The 23,223-nt window shown below is 38.7% G+C and overlaps 2 protein-coding genes across 21 annotated transcripts in view; one reads left to right on the top strand and one right to left on the bottom strand.

Moving 5' to 3' along the window:
* The window catches only part of FHIT (fragile histidine triad diadenosine triphosphatase), a 1,423,954-nt gene that overhangs the window by 1,110,530 nt on the left and 290,201 nt on the right, over nt 1-23,223 (top strand). The gene's annotated exons all lie outside the window — the stretch shown is intronic.
* LOC109496477 (keratin, type II cytoskeletal 1b-like) lies at nt 4,668-21,401 on the bottom strand. 6 transcript variants are annotated; one of them, XR_006594745.1, is made up of 6 exons: nt 21,068-21,401; nt 20,799-20,932; nt 12,975-13,138; nt 9,185-9,427; nt 7,135-7,265; nt 4,668-4,923 (listed from the first exon to the last, which is right to left on the bottom strand). XR_006594745.1 is itself a non-coding variant. In XM_019823729.3 (3 exons), the coding sequence occupies exons 1-3, from the start codon at nt 21,124-21,126 to the stop codon at nt 10,662-10,664; spliced, it is 336 nt and encodes a 111-aa protein (XP_019679288.1). In that variant the 5' UTR covers nt 21,127-21,401; the 3' UTR covers nt 10,565-10,661. The 6 variants fall into 6 exon arrangements, 2 of the variants coding, with proteins under 2 accessions (XP_019679288.1, XP_023105667.1); XR_006594747.1 differs by lacking the exon at nt 12,975-13,138; XR_006594746.1 differs by lacking the exons at nt 4,668-4,923; nt 7,135-7,265 and adding an exon at nt 7,730-8,424.

Here is a 23,223-nt window from a genome sequence, read left to right as displayed (position 1 = left end):
TATTAAATGGTACTTTCAGACAGAAAATCTCTTAGTTCCAAATAAATAAAAAGTAACAGAACCAGAAGCAACCTGGGCTTTCTAATCAACTCCAACATTTCTGGGTGAAGTCCCCTGGAGAATCCATTCTCTCTATGTGTCTCAGAAGCCTTACAGCCAAGATGAACTTCAAAGACACAAAGCAGAAATGTTAGGTGCTGGCCTTCCACCCCACACTGCCTCAGGAAACCCTGCATGTGGAAATTGCATAATGCCCTTGGCACTTCCAGAGATGTGTTCTCAGATTCCTAAAGAAGGCGGTTGGTCGCAAGTTGTTTTTTGAGGACACGCATGTGATTTGGTTGTGCCTGGAGCAGCTCTTTCCACACCTGACAGCTGGTGTTTCTTATTAAGTATCTGAACATTATCCACCATATCCATGTTGGCCAGCTGGCTTGAACACTTACTGAGTCCTCAGGAGCCCTGTTTAGCATCTTCAGAGCTGCCTAGAGAGGGTTGATGGTGTGTGGGGATGAGGGTAAACTTTGGAATCAGATCCAAGTTCTACTTCCTCTTCCACAAATTGCTAGCTGTGTGGCTTTGGGCAAGTCGTTTAACCTCTCTGAGCTAAAGTTTGCTTCCCTTTGCTTCCCTGTAAGATAACGATAAGCCTGTTTCTTTAACCTGCTTGTCCCCAACATTAAACAACATCAAATAACTCTTAGTAAATATTTGCAGTGTTTCCTTTATAGCCATTGCCCAGACAATGTTGGTTTTTTCTCATCTTCCTTCTAGTTTGTGGTATAATTTTTCTTGGTAAAATGCTAAAGTGCTTAAGCTCTGTACAGACCACCTTTATGACACAGAAATTGACCAGGAACCTCAGGAATAAATGTGAAAATTAGAAAGAAGAAGAAAGCCTATCACTGTGAATTTGTCAGCTGGCAACTCTTTGCCTTTTCTAGTTAGAGTCTTTCATAGTAAAGTGGATATTTTTTTCTTCTTCTTGAAGCTGTGTATGTCGGATACTGTTTGACAGGCGTTTTTGTGTGTGCCAAAGTATGGGGGAAATTGACAAGGAGAGGCCCACTCGAGATGTCACTTCCCTGTGCTGCAAGCTGGAGCTGACAATGCAGTCTCTTCTGGAAAGCCCCGACAGCACGTTGGAGCATCTTAATGTCAAGAGGAGAGAAAGTCACTGAATAGTCAAGGGTACCTCTTCCTCTTGTGAGAAAAGTGTTGCAGGTGTGGCACAAAGATAGAAGGCTGTACTCTGGAATGGGAGTCGTCAATTCCGTTTACTTGTATAGAGAATCATATTGTGACAGGATATTTTTTATTCCCTCCTGGTGTTGGACAACTGTCCTCTCTGGTCAAGGAAAAATGTGCGCGCACACACACGCATGTGATACTTTCAGTGGGAATTTGGAACAGGCGGCAAAGGCATCCATTTTCATTTCATTGGTTTCTTAAATTTTTTTAAATTATTTATTTCTCTTGAGAGAGACAGAGATAGTACAAGTGGGGGAAGGTCAGAGAGAGAGAATCTCAAGTCGGCTCTGTGCTGTCAGCGCAGAGCCCAACGCAGGGCTTGATCTCAGGAGCCGTGAGATCACAGTCTGAGCCAAAACCGAGTCAGATGCTTAACTTACTGAACCACGCAGGTGCCCCAGTTTCTTAATTTCTTTACAAAATGCATTTCTCGCCAGTGACAGGTGATGAAACGTCATGATCGTGGGTAGGCAAAGGATGGGATTTGAAAGTGTTCACATAAAGACATGGTGTGTAGAGAGATCTGAAGGCACAAATAAGTAGAGCCAGTGCCATCACAACAACAAAGAAAATGAGGTACCGCTTGTTCTGTTCTCAGCAAGCACCAGACACCTAGGGTGCACATAATATGCTGTTTTTGATATTGTGAATAAACAGATCAGGCAGAAGCCTTGATGTCTGTGGCTCACTATTGTCTTTAGTGAAAATAATGTACAGCTGTCAAGGTACCAATGGGCTTCCTTATTCCATCATTATGACAGATTTCCCAATAATTTAAAAGCCATGATGCTTATTGAGAAGCATTCGCTGGGTGGGGGGTGCATATATCAGAGAAGCATCGCTCCGTTGGTGACAGGATCAGAGGATGCATTTACATTTGTTTTGCCGTCTATATGTCAGAAGAAACCTAGTATTTTTTTTTTTTTTCAGATCTGACCTTGGTGCTTCCGTTTCTCTCCCACACATATAAAGTATTTTCCAGGTTCTGTGTTAGAATTTGCTCTAACTCTGTGACTTAATGTGATTTCACACTGCATAGACTTTCTTCTTTCTTTTGCTGTTCCTATTTCTTTCCAATAATTGTTGGCAAACTTGTCATTTCGTTCTAAAAAGAAATTTGAATCTGATCCAAAAGTTTTGTAAATTTTATGATTAAAAAGCCAAAGAACTCATATGCAGAGTTATTATCAAGTTAAACTGATTTTACTATGTGTAATAGCTCATATTTATAAAAATTTTCAGTGACTGAACAAAATCATTACATTTGTTTTTCTCTTAATAAATGTGTGTGGGTGGTCATTTTTTCCTCAGAATTAGCCCTTTGAAGAATACAGTGTACATGGTTTCTGATTCACATGTATACAATGCCTAATTGAATTACAGCTGTAGATATATTTATAATAACAATTGTGTTGAAAGGGAATATTTAATTTTATATATGTGTGCATGTATGTATCTTTTTTAAAAGAAATCCTTTCTTCTATATTTAATATTTGGGTGTTTTGTGTTTTGGTTTTTTTTTGTTGTTGTTGTTGTTTTTTGTTTTGCCCTGTAAGCATCATGTATCATATAAGGTCATATCAGGAAAGGACTGTTTGAAGGAGGGGAAGTAATGGAGATAAAGTAGTAAGAGATGAAGAAGAAGAAGGTAGAGGAGGCACAGCCCAAGTAGCATCGGTATGTCTCAGGTGTGATAGGTAGGAAAGAAAACAAAAAGTGGACGTGTCATCAAATCTTAGACCTGATTTCTTGAACTCTTTAGGGATTTTTTTCCTATGGCATTAATGGTGATAGAGTCTTGACAATTCTTTCATTTGTTCACCTTTCCTTGAACACACGTAGAGCTTTCTCTGTGACCAGCACACATGCTAATGAGTGGTAACATGTACAGGCAAAACACATGATTTGGAAGCACCAGGGAGAATGCTAACCTAAGTATTTTTTTTATTTGATGAGTATTTGTTGGGTACCTTGTATGTAACAAGCAGATTGCTAGATGCTTGGGATACAAAGGCAGAAGAAACCCCTGGCATTATGGTGACACAGACAGTTGAACAAGTAAAAAAATAAAATAACTGTGGACTGGTGTGTGTGTGTGTGTGTGTGTGTGTGTGTGTGTGTCTGTGTGTGTGTGTGTGCGCGCTATGTGTATAAAGGAAATTATTGCGATAGCCTACTTTAGATTTTGTGGAGATGCCATTGCTTAGAGACAGGTGATAGAACTAAAAGGTGAAAGTTGGAAAGGAACCAGCCGTGCTGAGAGCAAAGGGGAAAAGCATACCAAATGGGGAAGACACCACAACCAAGGTGCCCAAGGTGGGAAGCAACTGGGCAAGCTCTCATGTTTCCAGAAGTATACCATGTGCCTGAAGCATGGTGCGTAAGGCAGAGCATGGACTGAGTTCAGGTGGGAAACATTGAGAAAGGCAGATCACATGAGGATTGTATTTTCAGTGCAATTTTAAATGCATTGGACTGGCAGATTTAGCAAATAAAAACACAGGATGCCCACTTAAGTTTGACTTTCTGATAAACAGCACATGCCTTGTTTATACAAGTGTGGCTCAAATATTGCACAGGGCATACTTATAGTAAAAAAAATTCTTTGTTGTTTATGAGAGTCAGAGTTAACTGGATGTGGTGTATTTTATCTGGCTATCCTGTAATTGGGCATTGATGTGATCTGACCTGTGTGGGTAAGATCAGTCTTCCCGGCTGTCTCGCTGAGTGTCTCACTTACTTTCTGAGTCCCAGAGGTACATCAGGAATGATCTAGCCAGTTCACTGTATTAATCACAGGATGGTTTCCAGAAGCCCATCTTTTCCTTCCTACTACTCTTAGGTAAGCTGCCTACCTTCCACTCATCTTATGGGTCTCGGCCCAAATGCAGCTCCCCCTGAGAAACCCACCTGTACTTACACTCAGAAGCCCCATGAGGTGCTCCCTTCCTATGCAGCACCAAAACTCCCTCTCTTTCCTTTGGTCCAGCATTTATGCCCTGCCTTAGAGCTGCTTGTCCTCTGTCTTCCCCATAGTCTAGGTAGGAACACTCTGAGGGCACAAGTGATTATTTTTCCTTGTTGGTTTTCTAGCATCTAGCGAGTGCCTGGAACAATGGACAAGCTCTGTAAATGCTGGTCGAGCAGGTGAAGTAAGCATGTGGCCTCTTTAGATAATTGTTGGGTCAGTAAGTACAGTTTTCTGAGGTATCACTTGCTAAAGGGCTTATTTATTGAGCACTCCTTATTTTCAGGGACTATGAGAAATTTAGGAGACACTTGAATCTAGGTCTCTGTCCGCAAGGAGCCTGTAGATTGGTTGATAATATTAGATAACCCAGAACACAGAGAGTGCACAAAACCATAGAAAGTACAGTGAGATATTAAAATAGGTGGTAGAATCAGTACGACTTAGAGATCCTTCACCTGATTTTATTGAGTGCAGGAGGTTATGTGAAAGGGCTTGGGGTAGGAGGTCTGAGAACTCTCTGGAATTCGGTGCACAGTGTTACAGGCAAGTGTTTTCTTCTAGTGGAAAAATCCAGAGCTTTGATCCCTTCTTGAAGGGCAGGCACCTGACACCAGCCAGAAAGGTTAAAAGTCATCTGCTCTGTGTGCTGTAGAAATCCATGGTGGACACGAGATCCAAATATGAATGGTGAAACTTTGAAACTGTGAGGAGAAAATTTATGAAACTTCTTTACAATTTCACACGGGGGTAGAATTTCTTAAAATAGTCAAGGTGAAACATGAGAAATTCAAATCATAATTAAAGATTTGTGTCCAACGAAGAAAGCCCTTAGAAAAATTAACAGAGGACAAGCCAAGAGAAAACAATGAAAATATTTACAATAGGTGACCAAATAGTTACACTATGGATAGATTCTTTTTATTTCTGCTTATTGTGAACAGAAGTTTAAATGGGCAAAGGAATAAATGGGCATTTTACAGAAGGGGAAATTTGAATGGCAAATATGTGTTAGAAAGAGACGTTCAGTCTTATTAGTATTCAGAGACATTACTATTACAATGAGAGACATTATCCCTATCAAGTTGGTTTAAAAAAATTAGAAAGTCAGTAGTAAGTATCAGTGAAGATACATGAAGACAGGAATTTTGAGGTGGTTTGGTATGGCAGAAGATTAGAAACAACCAGTCTGCCTGTTGATAGGAGAATAGAGAAGTAAAAGTTGGGTGTATGCTTATGATAAAATACCCTGTAGTAGTCAGGGGAATTAAAACCTAGAGCAGCACTATCCAGTAGAAACTTTATGTGAGCCACATGTGTTATCTTAAATTTGTTTGTAACCACAGTAAAAAAGTGAATAGAAATAAATAGAAGTTGGTGAAATTACTTTTAATACTCTATTTTATTCAATCCAGTATATCCAAAGTATTATCATTTCAACATACTATTAAACAAATTATTGAGATATTTTTCATTCCTTTTGTGGATGAAGTCTTCAAACTTTGGTGTGTACTTGACACAGTGTATCTAATGCAGATGCTAAATTTTTATTGGAAACACTTTATCCTTATTTCTGTGTTTAGATTTCATAAAATGTACAGTTTAAAAAATCGATTTGCATACACAAGGTGTTCCAAAAAATATTTAAAAGTGTTGCAGTAACTGAATAAATTAGCAATTTTTAAATTTAACTTAATTAAAATTTAATTAAAATTAAGAATTCAGTCCCTCATTTGCATCACCCACATTTCAAATGCTCAGTAGCTACATGATGGAGAGCTACATCTAGCTCTCTAGGTGTTTTTCATAATATAATGGTGGAAGAAAACATAAGAATAAGATTTATAATAAAATATCATTTAAGTAAATTGAACATATACCAAAAAAATCAATACATTATATTTTTGCAAAAGCATTTATGTATAATGAGATACATGGAAGTATTTGGGAAGAAGCTATAGATATAGCTTGAGATAGCATATCAGGAAGGGGATATCTAAACGGAAAATATAAGTTCCATCTAGGAGAGTTCTAGACTGTTAGAGTGCTGTGAGTCAAGGAGCTTACCCAACTCAGTTCTAAGGGTAAAACAAAAAGCAAGAGAGAGTACATCCAAACAGTGGAATATCACTCAGATCCTAAGCCATGAAAAGACATGGAGGAACTTTAAATGCCTACAACCAAGTGAAAGAGGCCAGTCTGAAAAGGCTACACAAACGCTGTGGAAAAGGCAAAACTATGGCAACAATAAAAAGACCCATGGTAGGAAGGGGTAGCGGAGATAAACAGAATGAGCACAGATTTTTAGGGCAGTGAAAATACTGTGTATCAATATTGTAATGATGGATATACAGCATTACACATTTGTTCAAATCCACAGAAATGTACAACACCAACGGTAAATCCTAGGTAAGCAATGGACTCTGGATGATTATGATGTGTCTGTGTAGGTTAATCCTTGGTGCTAAATGTCCTATGCTGGTGAGTGATGTTGGTAATGGGGGAGGCTGCACATGTATGGGGACAGGGCATGTGGGGTATTTCAACCTTTGTTATAAACCTAAAACTGCTCTTAAAATGTGAAATACTTACAAACGCTTTTTTAAAAAAAGAAGCTTATTTATTTTGAGAGAGAGGGAGAGTGTCTGTGCACTCAGGGGAGGGACAGAGAAAGAGGGAGAATCCCAAGCGGGCTCTGTGCTTGTCAGTGCAGAGTCTGACGTGGGGCGCGATCTCACAAACGGTGAGATTATGACCTGAGCCAAAATTAAAAGTCAGGTGCTTAACCTACTCAACCACCCAGGTGTGCCTAAAAATACTTGTAAAAGACCAATGGAAATGAGCTCTGTGCAAAACAGTGACAGCATTGGAATCTTAATGCAGAATTCTCGTTTTGTGATCACGTTTTCAAATACCTCATGCTGACAACTCCCATACATAGCTGATGTCATCAGAAGACATTATTATGAAAAAATTCCGAGAACATTAACTGCGGGCTCTTCACTCCTGTGATAAACATAATTTTTAAACATCATCCTCTCAGAACCTGTTGATTATAGAAAATCCAAAATGAGTCCTTATATAATTAATCCCTCACAAGCCAGAAGACACTACAGCCATTCATACACTGTTGTGTTTTATGGAAAATTATTATATATGCTGTAAGGGTTAAATTGTGTCTCCAAATTCATATCGAATCCCTAACCCTCAGTATGTCAGAATATGACTGTATTTGGAGACAGGCATTTAAGTAGGTCATTAAGTTGAAATGAGACTTTTAGAGTGAGTCCTAATCCAATCCTACTGGTGTCCTTGTAAAAAGAGGAGATTAGGACACGCACAGAGACCCCAGGAAGGTGTTTATGCAGGGAGAGGACCATCCCAAGGATAGGGGCCTCAAGAGAAACCAAATCTGTCCATACCTTGATACTGGAATTATAGTCCCCAGAACTGCCAGAAAATAAATTTCCATTATTTAAGCCATCTCATGTGTTATTTTGTTATGGCAACCCTAGCAACCTAATACACCTGCACTTAAAAAAAAAAAAAGGTGGAGAGTCAGTTCAGCAATAAGAGCAGGAACTGTGGAGTCAGATGGGATTGGCCTTAACTTTAGTCTGCAAATTACTAGCTCTGGGCCTCGTAGCATGCTGCTCTCTGGCCTTGTGAAAGGGGAATGGTAATTGTACCTGGTAGGATTATTGGGAGAATTAAGTGAGTGAATGGAAGTAATTGCTGTATAAATGTTAACTGTTGTTTTGATCATTACGATTGGATGCCGCGCTCTGGTTGTCATAGTTTCACTGTTCCCATATAGCAAATGCACCCTAACAGCTAGCGTGACTCACTATCAGTTCATTCCATGTGTCATTTTAAAAATCATAAAGAGATTCGTTTGTGAACTGTTGCCTGGTTTGCCCATTATTTTCAGTGGTTCACTCTCCAAAAGCATGACTTTGAATTGACTGCTGGAGTTCTGAAATTGAACATGATATACTTTGAGTTTTCTTTTAGGAATTCATGTGGTCAGTGTAAATTCATGCAGTTAAAATGGGCATTTGGGGGCAGCAAGAAACCAACCTCAGCAGTTGGAAGCTCGAGAATTAACAGTAGCTCTTTATAACAGAGAAGCACCAGCCTGAGAAAGAGCCAGCAGTGTAACAAGATGGATTCTGTTTTGTTTTATCTGTAATACTGCTTTTCCTCTGCAACAAATTGAGGATAGAATTAGCTTTCCCAAATCAGAGGGCATCCCTGCTCTTCACCCACTGTTGTGTTTTATGGAACATTACTATAATGTGCTTGCATTTTAGAATGCAACAAATTCTTAGCAAAATGTCACTGTTGTGAATGCAAGCTCTCCACTGTGTTTAAGTTCGTTACCTTTACACATCAGGCTCTAGGAGATAAAAGTGGGCACTTAATATTCACTGGATCTGTTGAGAATATCCCTGTGTATATGCTCAATTTCCTAAAATCACATAACCTTTTGTTATCTTGTAATACATAAAAGGGATGGTTGGATCTAAGAAAGCTGTTACTATGTCACATAAACAAGTCACAAAGTTCCATTTAAAGTACTTATGCCCTGCATGGCAATATGCCTTCCAGTGCAAACTTGCATCACTAAGCCCAGTCTGAATTCTTTGCATATTTCTCAAGAACATCTCTGATTCAAAATATGCCACTAAGCCTATTTTCTTAGAGCTCAATCTACTACCTATAAACATTACTGGCTCTGTTTTGGTGATGTCCTGCCTATCTCATTCCATCCTCCCCTATTCTGTTGCCTTGTACCAGGATGCCTCTCATTCAAGTGTCTTTTCTCAGCCAGAAGCTAGCTCTGTTTGTCTTTTTTATTCCCGCCACTAAATTTGTGAACAATTTCTAGTGTCCATGAAAGCGGAGAACTAATGGGCTTGTCTGGAAGCAGTCATATATACTTTGGACAGGTGCTGCACAAACCTTTGCGGTCAGTTTGCTGAGCCCTCTCCAATTGCGACTTGTAAACACTGATGGCAGGCTGGTCTGCACAGGTGCTGCCAGGTGTTGATTATTGCATCCACAGACACAGCTGGCTTGACCATGCTGGCTGAATTGATTGGTGTCCTGTTAGAAATCCACCTGCTCGTTGAATACCCCGTTTGCCTAAATTCAGCATATGATTCTGCGGAATGATCAAACTGGCCATGTATGAGATGGCAATAGCTTAAAAAAAAGGCATTGGAACTAGTAAATAAAAGGCATGAAAAGCAACTTCATTTAATGCTTGTTGTGTTACACACTTATTCTTAATTTACACAAATGATACAGTGCCTGTCTGTCATTAATCACATATGAAATATTAGATGAAAAACAGAAGATTAACACATACATACTTCTGGAAGTACAAGCTTATAATTATTAATGATAGAAAAAAATTAAAGGACCTAGGGTTTGGACTGTAGGCAAAGATTAGAGGTCCCGGGGGAAATACACTTAATCTCCACACTAACCCTCCTTCCATAGCTCCAGGTACATAGACCCAACTGCTTGCTGGTGATCCCTATTTGGATGAACTTCACATGCCTTTCCAACACTACTGTCCACTGAAAGTGCTCATTCTCGGTCATTCTCTGTTGCAGTTTTTCAAGTAACTTGGAAATCACCATATCCTTTCTCTGTCCTTCATCTCCCCATTCAGTAATGTAACTCATCCTTTCATCTCTGCCTTGTGAATATTCCTCATTTATGTCCCCTTCTTTTCATCCCCGAGACACAAGTCTTTCTTGGTGGATAAAGGGGAAGGAAGGGAGAAGAGGGGAGAGAAGTATTTTACTTGCTTTCCTTTAAAAAATTAATTGTAAAAAAAACACAACATAAAATTTATCATTGTAACCATTTTTAAGTGTAGAATTCAGTAATGTTAAGTACACTCGCATTGTACAACGGATCTCTAGAACTGTGCAAACCTAAAATCCACACCCATTAAACAGTAATTCCCTTTCTTTCTTTGCTGCTTTCTATATTCAGTGGTCAATGTGGACAAGCAAAAGAAGATAGATAAAACTTTGGGTCATTGTAATATCAGTTTATCAGTGTCTGCCTATTTCAAGATTCTTAAATGGTGAGTTTCAAGTGAGATCATTCATCAATGGCCCTGGCCTTGCAAGCTCACCATCTTCCCATGATTTGGTGTGGAGATTCTGCCCAGCATTTTCACCAGGTGTCTGCGTGGTCTTAATTTCAACAATCTTAAGAGAAGGGAAGGTGACCTAGGATAGGCACTGTTGCTTGTTTTTGCAAATGTACATTTAGAAGAGAGCTTGAGGTAATGGAATGAGACACAGGATCTGGATGTGAGTCTCATTTTCATCATTTATTTAAGTGTAACCACTTGCCACCAAAATCCTGCATTGTGTGAAGTATTAAATTTTATGTAGTAGATTACTTTTTGGGGGGACTATACAAGATAATCTTGTTCATCATCTTCCTCTTTTATTCCTCTCCCTCCTCCTCCTCCTCCTCTTCCTCCTCTTCCTCCTCCTCCTCCTCCTCTTCCATCATTGTCAGCAGTTACACCATTGAGACCCCAACCAAGGTGTGCTGGAAGTAGAAAAAGCCAGAGGGGATAAGATTTGTGTTGCAATGTTGTAGGCAGGCCAAACCATGGGCACGTGTGTTCAAAGCCATTGAATGATGTTCCAGGGGTTTCTACATACTTCACCAGTGCTATCTTTCACTTAGAAGTTTGAAGACACAGCCTCAAAACTTTCTGTGATGTTAGTGGGTAAAGGTTAATATAGTTAAAACTTCTAAGTCTCATTCATAAAAGGCAGCACATCTATCAAGACATATTTGTCCTGTTATAATCAAAGATCTGTCAAGTCCTTCCAGCTTCTCAAGTAAACCCATATTTTCATGATTTTAGGGTTCTACTTGGCTGTAATATTTCCTCTGGGCTGCAAAGCAGCACATGTAATCTGTTCAGGAATGAAGTTTTCTGCAGAAGTCAAAGGAAAAAAAATCAATTTAGCTGGTTTTGACTTATAACAGTAAAAAGGAAAATTGAAAGTATTGGATTTGGATAAGGACTTTTGCTTCACAGTTTGAGGGTTGAGTAGATGTTAAAATATCACTCAGCACATTGGCCAGTCATTGGATTATTCTGTTTTACTATTTCGAAGCTATAAAATCAACTGAGTAATTAAGTGGGCTGCACGTTGTCAGATGTTTCACATAAAGAACCATTAGCCTTTTCAACACATCAAATACTAATCAGTTGGCTCAGGCTTTCTTTGGTTGAATATGTTATGTCACAGATGTAGGCATGAGAAAAAGCTGCAAGTTTCTAATGAGTGCAAGGTTTATTGCTAAAGGATTAGCTTTAATCATAGATGTTTTGTATCAAAATAGGTATTTCATTTATACCTATACAACACACCCATGATATACACATGTATGTACATGCATATGTATACGTGTATGTACACACACGATGACACAATATTGGGCAATTGACAGAAGTTCTGAGGTTAAATGAGTCAGTATTGCATAGGGCCTAAAAGTGTGGGGTTTTTGTTCAGATAACTTGAGCTCAGACTTTATCTTCACTGTGTGTTAGCTGGTGGCTTTAGCAAGATACTTAATTTCTCTAAGTCTCAGTTTTTATCACCTGTAAAATGGAGCTAATAGTAACAGTCTCATCTTGTGAAAATGTCCTTAAATTGTGCATGCTAAGTGCCTCGCAAAGTGCCCAAAACATAAGTCTTAGAAAAAATGGGTGGTATTATTACTTTTCCTATTATCAACTAATCAAAAAGGTGGGTGGTTGGCCATTAGTATTCATTTACACACAATTCTATTAAAATAATTATCATGGGCTTGGGGTGCCTGGGTGGCTCAGTCAGTTAAGCATATGACTTTGGCTCAGGTCATGATCTCATGGTTTGTGGGTTCGAGCCCTGCGTTGGGCTCTGTGCTGACAGCTCAGAGCCTGGAGCCTGCTTCGGATTCTGTCTCCCTCTCCCTCTGCCCCTCCTCTGCTCACACCCTGTCTCTTTCTGTCTCTCAAAAATGAATAAACATTTAAAAATTTTAGAAAAAATTATCACAGGCTTAATGTCTGACGGAAATTGGTGAGGGCAGACTGGTCACTTCTATGCAAACTGGACACTTCTCTACCCAGTATCACAGTGTTGCTGTGGCTGCCTTTAGGGCAAAGGAGAAGGGAATAGAAGTCAAATGCTTTCCACAACTTGAAGTTCAGCGTTCCAGCTCATCCACATTTCTACAAGATGGAGGGACTGCCACCAAGAGGAACTCCATTCAAGAGCATGGAGATGGCTTTTTGTTCCTCTCTGTTTCCCTGCCTACATAGCATAGTGCCTGCACTGAATAGATGCTTCAGTGAAGCAATCAACAGAGATATGTGTGGCAATAGCATCTTTCCTCTTTGATAAATGACTTTTTAAAACCAGAACTTTTTTATTGATCCCTGCTATGAGTTGAATTATGTCCCCTCCAAAACAAGGTATGTTGGAATTCTAACTCTGAGTGTCTCAGAAAGTAGTGTATTTGAAGACAGGGTCTTTACAGAGGGAATCCAGTTAAAATGAGGTCATTAGGATTGGCTGTCATCCAACATGACTGGTGTTCTTGTAAAAAGGTGAATTTGAACACAGACACAGGCACACGAGGAAGATGATGTGGAGAGATACAGAGTGAAGACAGCCATCTGTAAGCCAAGGACAGATCCTTCCCCCCCAGCTCTTACCTGCAGGAACACCTGCCAACACCTTCATTGGGGGCTCCCAACCTCCAAAACTGAGACAAGATAGAGTTCTCTTGTTTAAGCTGCTCAGTTTGTGGTGCTTTCTTCTGGCAGCCCTAGCAAACTAATATAGTCCAGACACAGCAAAAGGTATATGAAGGGTGAAACTATTAAAGAATGAAAAGAATTAAGTTACTTGAGTTTCCATTTTCCATTTGACAACTTAGGTCATTGTAGGTATATGTGTGGCACGCTATTTCAGTGTCAGCACCTGAGGACAGGATGCTGGTTCTGCTGCATTTCAAATGCCTTCTCCTGGGGGACTGATCCAACACAAAGAGTTCAGGGGAAGCCTGGAAGAAATATCCCCAAGCCATCCGCAAGAGGCGTGTTGATACACACCTTTAGTAACATCCTAAGTAGGCTAGCAAATGTGGGTCCTCCTCTAAGAGGATTACGTGGAAATCTGCCACAGTCACAGAGACATATAAATAAGGAATGTTATCTGTATCCAATGCTTCTTTAAAGTGTGGATTTTTACAAAAAGCTAAATAAAAAATTTCTCAGAAAGATGAGTAAGAATTAGGAAGGCTAAAAACGAGCTGTGTATAGAAAAATGACTTTGAGTAGATATTTGGTTAAGAATGAATAAATCTCACTTTTACACCTGTCCTTCTCTCGATCTTTGTCCCTAAACATGTATGTTATGGAAAGGTTGAAACTATTCTGTGCACTGATAAACAAAAATGCTCAGTAATTGAGAAAATAATGACAGAAAACAATGAAAGTCCAAGTTTCTTCCCTGGATGTCGTGACTGGGTCTCAGTTGGTGTCTGGTCCCCACAACAGCCGTCAGCTCAGATGCTGAAGGTTGACAGATAGGGGTCTCAGACTGATTGGAATGCTGGAATTAATAAAGCCATAAATTGAAGGCAGGTTCTAATCCAGTGTTCCTTGCCTTCTTCATTGGCCTAAAGGTAACTAGGTCTGTAGCTAATTAACTTAGGGTTCTTTGAGATGCTTGATTCCATCACCAGCGCAGTAATTACTATTCAGGGCATTACTATACTTTGATGTTTGCCTGAAGTGTAAATTATTAGTGTCTGAAAAAAGTCATTGGCCCAAAAGGAAAACATAAGAAACAAAAGGAGGATCAAAGTACTTCTGAGCTGGTTTTCCGCTCTGAGTGCATCATCCAGGCAGCAAATGCTCCCTGACCTCCCTGAGGTTCCAGAAGCAGTGGGATCTGCAGCCTTCTCCCTAGGGTCACACCAGGTGGGGGGAGCCTAGGTTGCTAATAAGATGGCTCCTGGTTTGGAGGTATTACAGTATTCCATGTTCAGGAAATTCTTGTTTGGTGGCTTGATTTTAAATTCATCAAAAGTTTCTCTATTCAGAGAAGCCCATCAGGGATGTATTTTGGACACATATTTGTCACTGCCAGTTTGTCTCCTTTTTAAACTCTCCTTTCCAGATTTTCAGAGAACCACAGGTTTGATATTGTGAGTTTTGAATACAGCTTGAGGCCCTGGGTTGCCTCACTCCCCACTCACAGTTGCATTCAAGAAGTACAGCTCAGATGCTTAAGGTTAATTAAAAGGAAATTCAGGCTTTATTTGAGGATCTCAGAGCAACAGGATGTACTTCTCTTCCCTCCATGGTGTTTCTTCACTCCCCCCAAATTTGGTGCCCTGGAGCTGCTCCAGAGCCATTCAGACACCACTCCCCAGTCTCTCCCCTTCATTCTTGCCCAGCACTGCTCTTCTTCACCTATGTTTCCTCTCCCACAATCCTGAATCTTCATAAAAGAGACTTAGCTCCCTAGTTCTTTTCCCTACCTCAGCCCTTTGAACTGCTTTCACAAATCCAGAAGCACAAGAGAGCCAGTGACCAGGCTAGGGAGAATGAGACGGACAGGGTAAGTGTGAAGAGGGAGGGGGAGAGAGGGTCACATGTGAATGGCATGGCTCTCTTCCACCCTTACTTACTATAATTTAATTATGCTATCAAGAAAGGAAGGTTAAGAAGGAAGGCAATTAGCATTTGTTGGGTGACTCTGGTTGCACTGACACTGCGTTTGGCAGACATGTGTCCTCCTAAAGACCACTGATAATTGCAGATGTACAATGGTTTGGGGAACCTTCCATTATCGTAGCAATTCACTGTTGTGTTTTTATCCTGAGCTATGCTTGGCATGTATTTGGTTCTCCCTAAACATTTACTGAATGAATTATATAACGAGTGGGTCAGGGACTCTCAGGGCAGATTTGTGGACTTGTATAATCTCTTCCACCTCATAGATGAGGAAACATAGACTCTGACATGCTAAATACTTCGCCAAAGTTAAGACTGCTCAGAAGGGGCTGTGCTGATGTTTTCAACTCCATATATTTGGTTCAAAGATTTTCCTCCTAGAGCACACCGTCTGAGACAGTTCGCCCATATCATTTGCCCATTGGAAGAGTATTGACTTCATCAAGCAAACACTTGGTAGGGTTACTTTTTTGCTTTGCTGCTGCTAAAATATTCGTATTATAATGACAGGGATGGAATGCGAGACTAATTGAAAGTGAGGTATTTAGTACAGCTTTATATACAAAAGATATTGGATTAATGATGAACCAGCTCTCAGTTATATTCTAATTAGCTGCAGTTTTGATTATCTGCATTCTCCAGGGATTCTTGTCTTATCACTTCCAATTGTAGAGGTCTGTGGCATTAGACACCATCTAAACCAGTCGCTTTGAAACATTTTCTGTTATGTTTTTCACTGATACAGTCTTCGGTCAAAGGTAATCTTATGCCAAAGCCAAATGTGTAACATTAAGAAAAGTGAAGTTTCTCAGAGAGCCTCTCTCTCTGCCTTGCCTCCTCTCTTCAGACTAAGCCTTCAGAACAGAACTTAACAACCACTGACCTAGACACATGGTCTTGATTTTATAGAAAAGGAAAGGGGAACAGGGAGACTAAGTGTCCTTGGGAAAATTACGGAATTATTAGTGACACAGAAAGGTTTGAGAAGGCAAGCCAGAGCATTTTATATTGTGCCATGAAGAGCCACTGAACACCCAGAATAGCAACAGCACATCCTTATTGGTCATTTGTTATGTATGAAGCACAGTGCAAAGAGCTTTACACCTACTTCCTCAGAAAATTTCTTGACAACTCACGAGAGAGGTGGTGTTATCCCCACTCCATGGATAGTGAAACTGAGATACAAAGTGGTTAATCACGCTTTCTTGAAGTCACACAGCTGGAAAGCAGAGGGTGGCCAAAGCCCTGCTCCTAATCACTATTTCTACATTCCCACCGACTACCTCTTGTCCCACATAAAACCAGGAATTCTCTTTCATTGACTTAAATAACTTGAATAGTTGTTTTTATGAATTCTTCCCACCCCTACTACTTGCCATATGATGTGGGATAGTGGTTCCTAAAATTATTTGCTTGGTGAAACGCACACTGATGTAGATCCTTACGTAGGATGCTGTGAGGGTTGGGCAGAATTGCCTGTGGTTCTGTCAGTCTTGATGCACTAGGGGAATCTCTACCCCTCCTCTCTCGAAACAACCTGAGGTAAGCCTTACGCAAAACTTCATTCCCCTTTGTGGTGCAGAACTATGGTTAAGAATCACCGCCCTAAAGCATCTTATCCACAAAGCATGTGATTTAACATTTTGCAACATTCCCATAACAGCCCTTCCCCATAGGCTAAGAGAGCAGGCCTACCTATGCCCATACTGGAGACAGCAGGAATTATTCCCTATTATCCTAAAGTACAGTTCTCTAACTTACACTTGTCATAATCTTTATCCTTCAGCTTATTTGGCATAGCTGACCCTTCTCTTCTTCTGGGAATCTATGTTTGTCCTAACTTTCCAGATACCTTCCGTTCCTCCTATTTTCTCATCCCCTGGAAACTCCATTTCAGTTTCCTTTGTAGGGTGTTCCTCCTCAAATCAACTTGCCAAAATGTTGGTCTTCCTCCTAGCTCCATCCAAGGTTTCCTTCTCGTCTCCCAGCCGATCCAGAGAATGTTTGCTGTTCTGGGGCCACTGGAGAACTAGCTAAATGTCAGCATACATGACCTCTGCTGGCCGAGATTTTTGTCTCCTTTACTCATTGCCGTGTCTCTAGTGCCTAGCATAGCATTTGTCCCATAGTAGATACCTAGAAAATATTTGATGAATGAATGGTCAGTCTGTCCTGAATCAATTCAGCTTCAGAGCTTTGTCATTTTCTACTTAAGGTTTGTTCTAGCAAAATCCCAAAAGAAAGCTAATGCCCCCAGGAAAGAAAAAGAAAACACTTCTCTACAGAGATGCTGCCAAGGCTAATTGTTCAAAGTGAACTGTTGTGACTCTGTTATAGTCATTGGTACTCCAGAGAAAGTGATGAAGTGTTTGAATTATAATCAGTGTTTATATATTGCAGTTTTACCTTTAATATTCTACTCAAGTTAATATTTTCAAAGACTGAGTTTCTGTTAAAGTCTGGGTTTTTTAATTAACAAATATTTATTACTCCCAATTCAGTTGATAAACCTGAAAAACAGCAGACATTGGACTTTGGCATTTATTTTTCTCTTGCAGATTATGTTGTTCACCAGTTTTACAAGTGTAGGTGGCTCATGTGGCTAAGGTGGTAGATTGGATTTTCAGAGAAATGGGCACATCAAAACCTGTCCTATCCTACATGTTCTTAATGCTACAGGGTCCTATTACAGTGTGATGATGAAACTCTTCATCAAGACGTGAACTTTATGTTCCCTCCACTTGAAACTGAGTGGATCTTTGTAAATACCAATAGAATGTGGCAGAAATGAGGTTGTGTGAATTTTAAGGATGATTCCTTAAAGAACTTTGGCTTTTCTTGGTTCTATCTCTGTCTTAGGACATATGCCTAAGACATATGAGAAATCTGGCCACCCTGAAGCCACCATCCTGGAGACTCCACACGAGGATGCCATATAAAGCTAGGGACGGATACCCCTAACTGGAACTGAATCTTTCCATCTCAGGTTCCAGTCATGGATACAAAGAGGCCTTTATGACTCCAGGCTAACCACTGTCTGATTGTAACCTCATGAGAGATCCAGAGACAGGATCTCCTAGTGAAGATGCTTCAAATCTCCTGACCCACCCACAGAAACCATGAGAAGTAATAAATGATAACTGTTATTTCAGTCTCTTAGTTGGGGAATATTTTGTTACATAGCATTAGATAACTGGAATTGTATGCACTGGAATTCTATTTTCATATAGAAATTTGATTATTGTTCAGTTTGGCTTTGTAATCTTTCTTTCCTACTACCATGGTAGATGTTTCTCAATGAATATTAATTTTCTTTTCATATTGCTTTCTTCTTCTCTATTGGAACATTCTGCTATAAATTCTTTATCAGCATCAAGTGAGTTTTTCAGCTAAAACATGTATCTCTTTCATTTGTTACCAAAATTTCTCCCTCAGGAATAGTTTGAGCAGAATTGCAGGTGTTTAATGTTTTGCACCTTAATGAAGGCACAACTCCTGAAAGCAACTATTGGACTGTTGAGCATTCATGAATATTGAGACAGTATTAAATGGAAGAGATTTGTACTAGAAACTCTCTAGAGTGATATCTGAAAATATTATTTAATGGTACCTTTTTAAATTTTGACAAATTTCCAGAGAATGTTTGTATTTGAAGCAGATATTATCAGACTCTTAGAAATGTATACAATATTACTTATAATGCAGTAGGTTTGGCAGATTCTGTATGAATTATAGCAGTCGTTAATAGTTGTAAATAGCCACATTTTATTCGTACTATCTTCTGTTGAATCAGGTAAGAACTATTTGATTCAGATCAATAAGTAAGGCATATAAAATAATAAACCCTTTCACAAATCAAGAATATAAATTATGTGTGCTTGTGAAAGTGGTCAAATACTGAACATAAAATTTGAAAATATTATAGCTAAACACATAATCTATCAGCTATTAAAATATAAAATAGGCAAAAAATCATTACTGTGAAATTTAATAATATTTCAAGGTGTTTGGATGATTTTTCCTTCTTAGTATGGAAATAGCTCAGTGTAATTTTAAGACTTATTTGATCTTAAGTAAGCTAAGTGGGTCAAATGACCATCTGGGTTGTTTATCCACTGTGATGAGACTTCCTAGTGTATTTTGGTGTATCAGTAACACAAAAATACATTGTGTATGGATATTCCACCTCATCCCAGAAGGGGTTCAACTCAGCTTATGCCAATAGGAAGAGTACACAATAAAATAATCATAGAAATTAATTACAGGAAGAAAACAAGAAAATTCACAAATATGTGAAGATTAAACAACATGCTACTGAAAAACCAATTAGTCAAAGAAATAAAAAGATAAATCAAAAAACACTATGTGACAAACAATAATGGAAATATGATATACCCAAATATTTGTGAGATGCAACAAAAGCAGTTCTAAGAGGGAAGTTCTTAGCGATAAATGCCTACTTCAAAAAACGTCAACAGTCTCAAATAAACAACCTAAAATTAGAACCTTAAGGAACTAGAAAAAGAAGAGACAAATGAAGCCCAAAATTAGTAGAAGGAAATAACAAAGATTAGAAAAGAAGTAAGTGAACTAGAGACTAAAAAGATGATGGAGAAGATCAATAATACTAAGAGCTAGTTCTTTGAAAAGATTTATAAAAAAGTGACAAGTCTTTATCAAGAAAAAAAGTCTTCATCAAGAAAAAAAGAGGACTCAAAATCAGAAATGAAAGAGGAAATGTTACAAGTGATACTACAGGAAAACAGAAATCTAGAATGACCATATGATCCAGCAATTCCACTTTTGGCTATTTATCTGAAGAAAATGAAAACACTAACTTGAAAAGATACAGCCACCCATGTTCATTGCAGCATTATTTACAGTAGCCAAGATATGGAAACAATCTAAGTGTCCATCACTGGATCAATAAATAAAGAAATTGTGAGATAGATAGACATAGATATAAAATAGTATATTTATTACTATATATTAGATATCAATATATGTAATATCACAGTGGGATATTATTCATCTATAAACATGAGTGAAATGTTACCATTTGTGACATGGATGGATCTTGAGGTCATGATGTTATGTGAAATAAGTCAGAGAAAGGCAAATTCCGTATGACTCCTCTTATATGTGGAATCTCAAAACAAAACAACAATAACAAAAAGTCGAGCTCATAGATACAGAGAACAGATTGGTGGTTGCAGAGGTGGGGGATGGGAGAAATTGGTAAAGGGAGTATAAATTTATTTAAAAATAAACAAAAAGCACAATGATGTGTATTTGCCATTAGTGTATCATATAAAATAACTTTATCATTTAAAGTTTTAAGACTTCTCCCTGCTTGCATGCACCATCTATTCTTCTATGTTGTCTGCTTTTCCATTAGAAACATTGACTAAAAAAAAAAGTGGATGAGTTAATTGGAACAAAAGAACAAAAAAATAAGAAATTCAAGACTAAAACTAAAACTCTTGTGCTTTTGATCTTGTTAATGGTATCTTAATGATAGATCAAAACATGTAACATTGGCAATTTTCGTCTTTGCACTAGTATTATCCAAAGTTGTCCAAGATTTAGCACATGGCTTTCTTTTCTTTTCTTCTAATAATGGAAATCAAGCTCCTTTTACTAGCAGTGATTTCTTTTAGAGCTGGGTTAAGGAGTAGAAGTGGTGGCTAAATGATGGTTGCTGTACTGAATAGCTTGGAATCTTTAAGTCATTGGTACCCATATTGAGGAAAATACAAATCAGTCTTAAGATATCACCCAACATGTTCTTACCTTGAGAAAGGGTAAAAAGCATTGACTTGGCAGTCACTTGTCTTCTATTTAAAATTCTCCCTGCATCTTCGTGCTCCCTGAATATAGTGATGTTTTTCCATGAACACTCTTTAAACAAGCTAGAAGGAAAAGAACTGAAAGGAGTTGCTAGTTTAGGGTGGTGGGATTATGAGTTCAGTTTTATTTCATCTTTATGATCTTTTTAATGTTGTTTTAAATATCTTTATGATATAAATAAGAAGAAAAAATTAAAAAGGTTTATTACTTACCAAGTATTACTAGCCTCCAGAGTATTTGAAGTCTTTGGAGATGAAATCTCATTATGCATACAGCCTCATTCAATCATTCATGCAATATTCATCTAGCAAGGCATTGTGGGAAGCAGAGAATCCCAGTGGAGACACTGTTCTCTTATAGTCATAATGGCCTTCAGAGGTAAGATAACGTGCTGTGTGTATTAAGAGTGTGAATGTCTTCCTTTTAGCATGAGGTACCAGCGCTGTCTATTTGAGGAGGTAGGATCCAACCTAGATCTGAAAGAATTACAAGATTTTAGACATATGGAGGTAAGAAGTCATTGATGGTGTTGGCCAAATATTTTCAGTTCCCTCTCATCCAGGCTTATGGTAGAATTGGGCTTGTGGTTGGGTAGAACCACATGGCTGTTTATGACAATGAGTTATGTCACATTTTGTCTAAGCACTTAACTTATGGTTCAAGACCCACAGAATTTTCTTTTTCTCCTGGCATGGCTTATAGCAGTGTTTGTGCTGGTAACCACTCATCAGCCTGGATGCCTGAGTGACAAATGTGCACAGAGCTAATCTCTTGGCTTGCTCTCAACTCCGTCAGTATCAGGCAAGAAGTAAACCTTTATTGTTCAACCTACTGAAATGTTGGGGCTGCTTGGGATCACCACACTCAGCCTAATCTGATAATATAATGGGGGGGAAGATGTTTAGAGCAGAAAACAGTATTAAGTGAGGCATAAGTAAGTTACTTCTACTTGGGGGCTGGAGCATTAACTAAGAGTGGTGAAAAGCAAGGTTGAAAACAGGTGAGACCTGCAATGGCAAACCTAGAACTTTGGACTAATGCAGAAGAGAAAACAGACCTTTGTTTTGTGTCTGGACTGTTCCTTAATTTATTGTGTTATTCCATGTTCTACCCCCAAACTTAAATATGCAAAACATATTTGAGAGGGAACTCCCTGGAAAACCTTGACCAATCAAAAAGCAAAAAACAACCAAAACAAACAAACAAAAAAACCCAAATGAAAGAAAGAAAGAAAGAAAGAAAGAAAGAAAGAAAGAAAGAAAGAAAGAAAGAAAGAAAGAAAGAAAGAAAGAAAGAAAGAAAGAAAGAAAAGAAAAGAAAAGAAAAGAAAGAAAGAAACAACAAGCACTTTGCTGGTGTGATGTCCAAAGTGACACCTTTTCTCCACATGGTGGCCATTCTGTAAAGTCCATGCAGCTGTCTGACTGCTTGCTCACCTCTGGACCTTGGTGCCCTTTCAAGGGCCTCGTGCAGTGGCTGACATGAGCTCAATGTTAAGCATGTTGTTATTGGTGTGAAGAGAATCTCTCTGCCATGAGGAGGTGGCTTGATCTTCTGCGTCAAGTTTGTGTATTTGTTGCTCTGGGTTATCTTTTTCTCTAGAGCATGATGACAATGATTTAAAGTTTATAAAATGTTTGAAGAGGCATGAGGAAAAAAATACATTCTGTATGAATGAGAGGGTAATAACAATAACGTTAGAATTGAACCAGAGATTGGTGAAGGAGATTTAGTTTGATTTGCATCAAACGGGCTCCATGTTATGAATGATTGGTAAAGTTAAATCTTTTTTCTGAAGTTCTTAAACATTCCCATTTCTATCCAGGGCTTTAATAACATTTTAATGCAGTTTTTTACATGTGAATTAATATAATAAATGTCAATGTTCAATAGAATAAGGTCACATTTTACTACTTTGACCAGAAGTGTAATCTTCCAAGATTCAATTTTATTACTATTATAACAGTCATACTGGATAAGGTCACCAATATTTCTTTCCAAATGATATAATATATGACGACAGACTTTATACCAACTTTAGTTTTAGTAATCTGGATTTATATTCTGAAACATGTTGACAAAGATACGCCATGGGCATTTCTTGGACAAATGGCAGCTTGGGGAAGATGTTTCCCTGTAATTGATGGGAAATTTGAAAATGGATAAATGAAGTAGTTGAAATGTAGCATTTTCTTGATCACATCATCTCCTTGCCTACAGATAATTAAATTCTTGTGGGATTTTAGTCTGCCACTTGAAAGGGAAAGGTGATGTTTGAAGACCTTTCAATAAGTAAAGCAGAGAATTGCTCTCTGTTCACTGGCTCTGTGTGAGCCAGCCAGCTGGCCAGCCTGCAGAATTCATTTGA

The sequence above is a fragment of the Felis catus genome, chromosome A2, assembly GCF_018350175.1.
Source record: "Felis catus isolate Fca126 chromosome A2, F.catus_Fca126_mat1.0, whole genome shotgun sequence".
NCBI classification, from domain to species: domain Eukaryota; kingdom Metazoa; phylum Chordata; class Mammalia; order Carnivora; family Felidae; genus Felis; species Felis catus.
The sequence above is the reverse complement of the archived record's forward strand: the minus strand, read 5'-3'. Positions and strand labels throughout refer to the sequence as shown.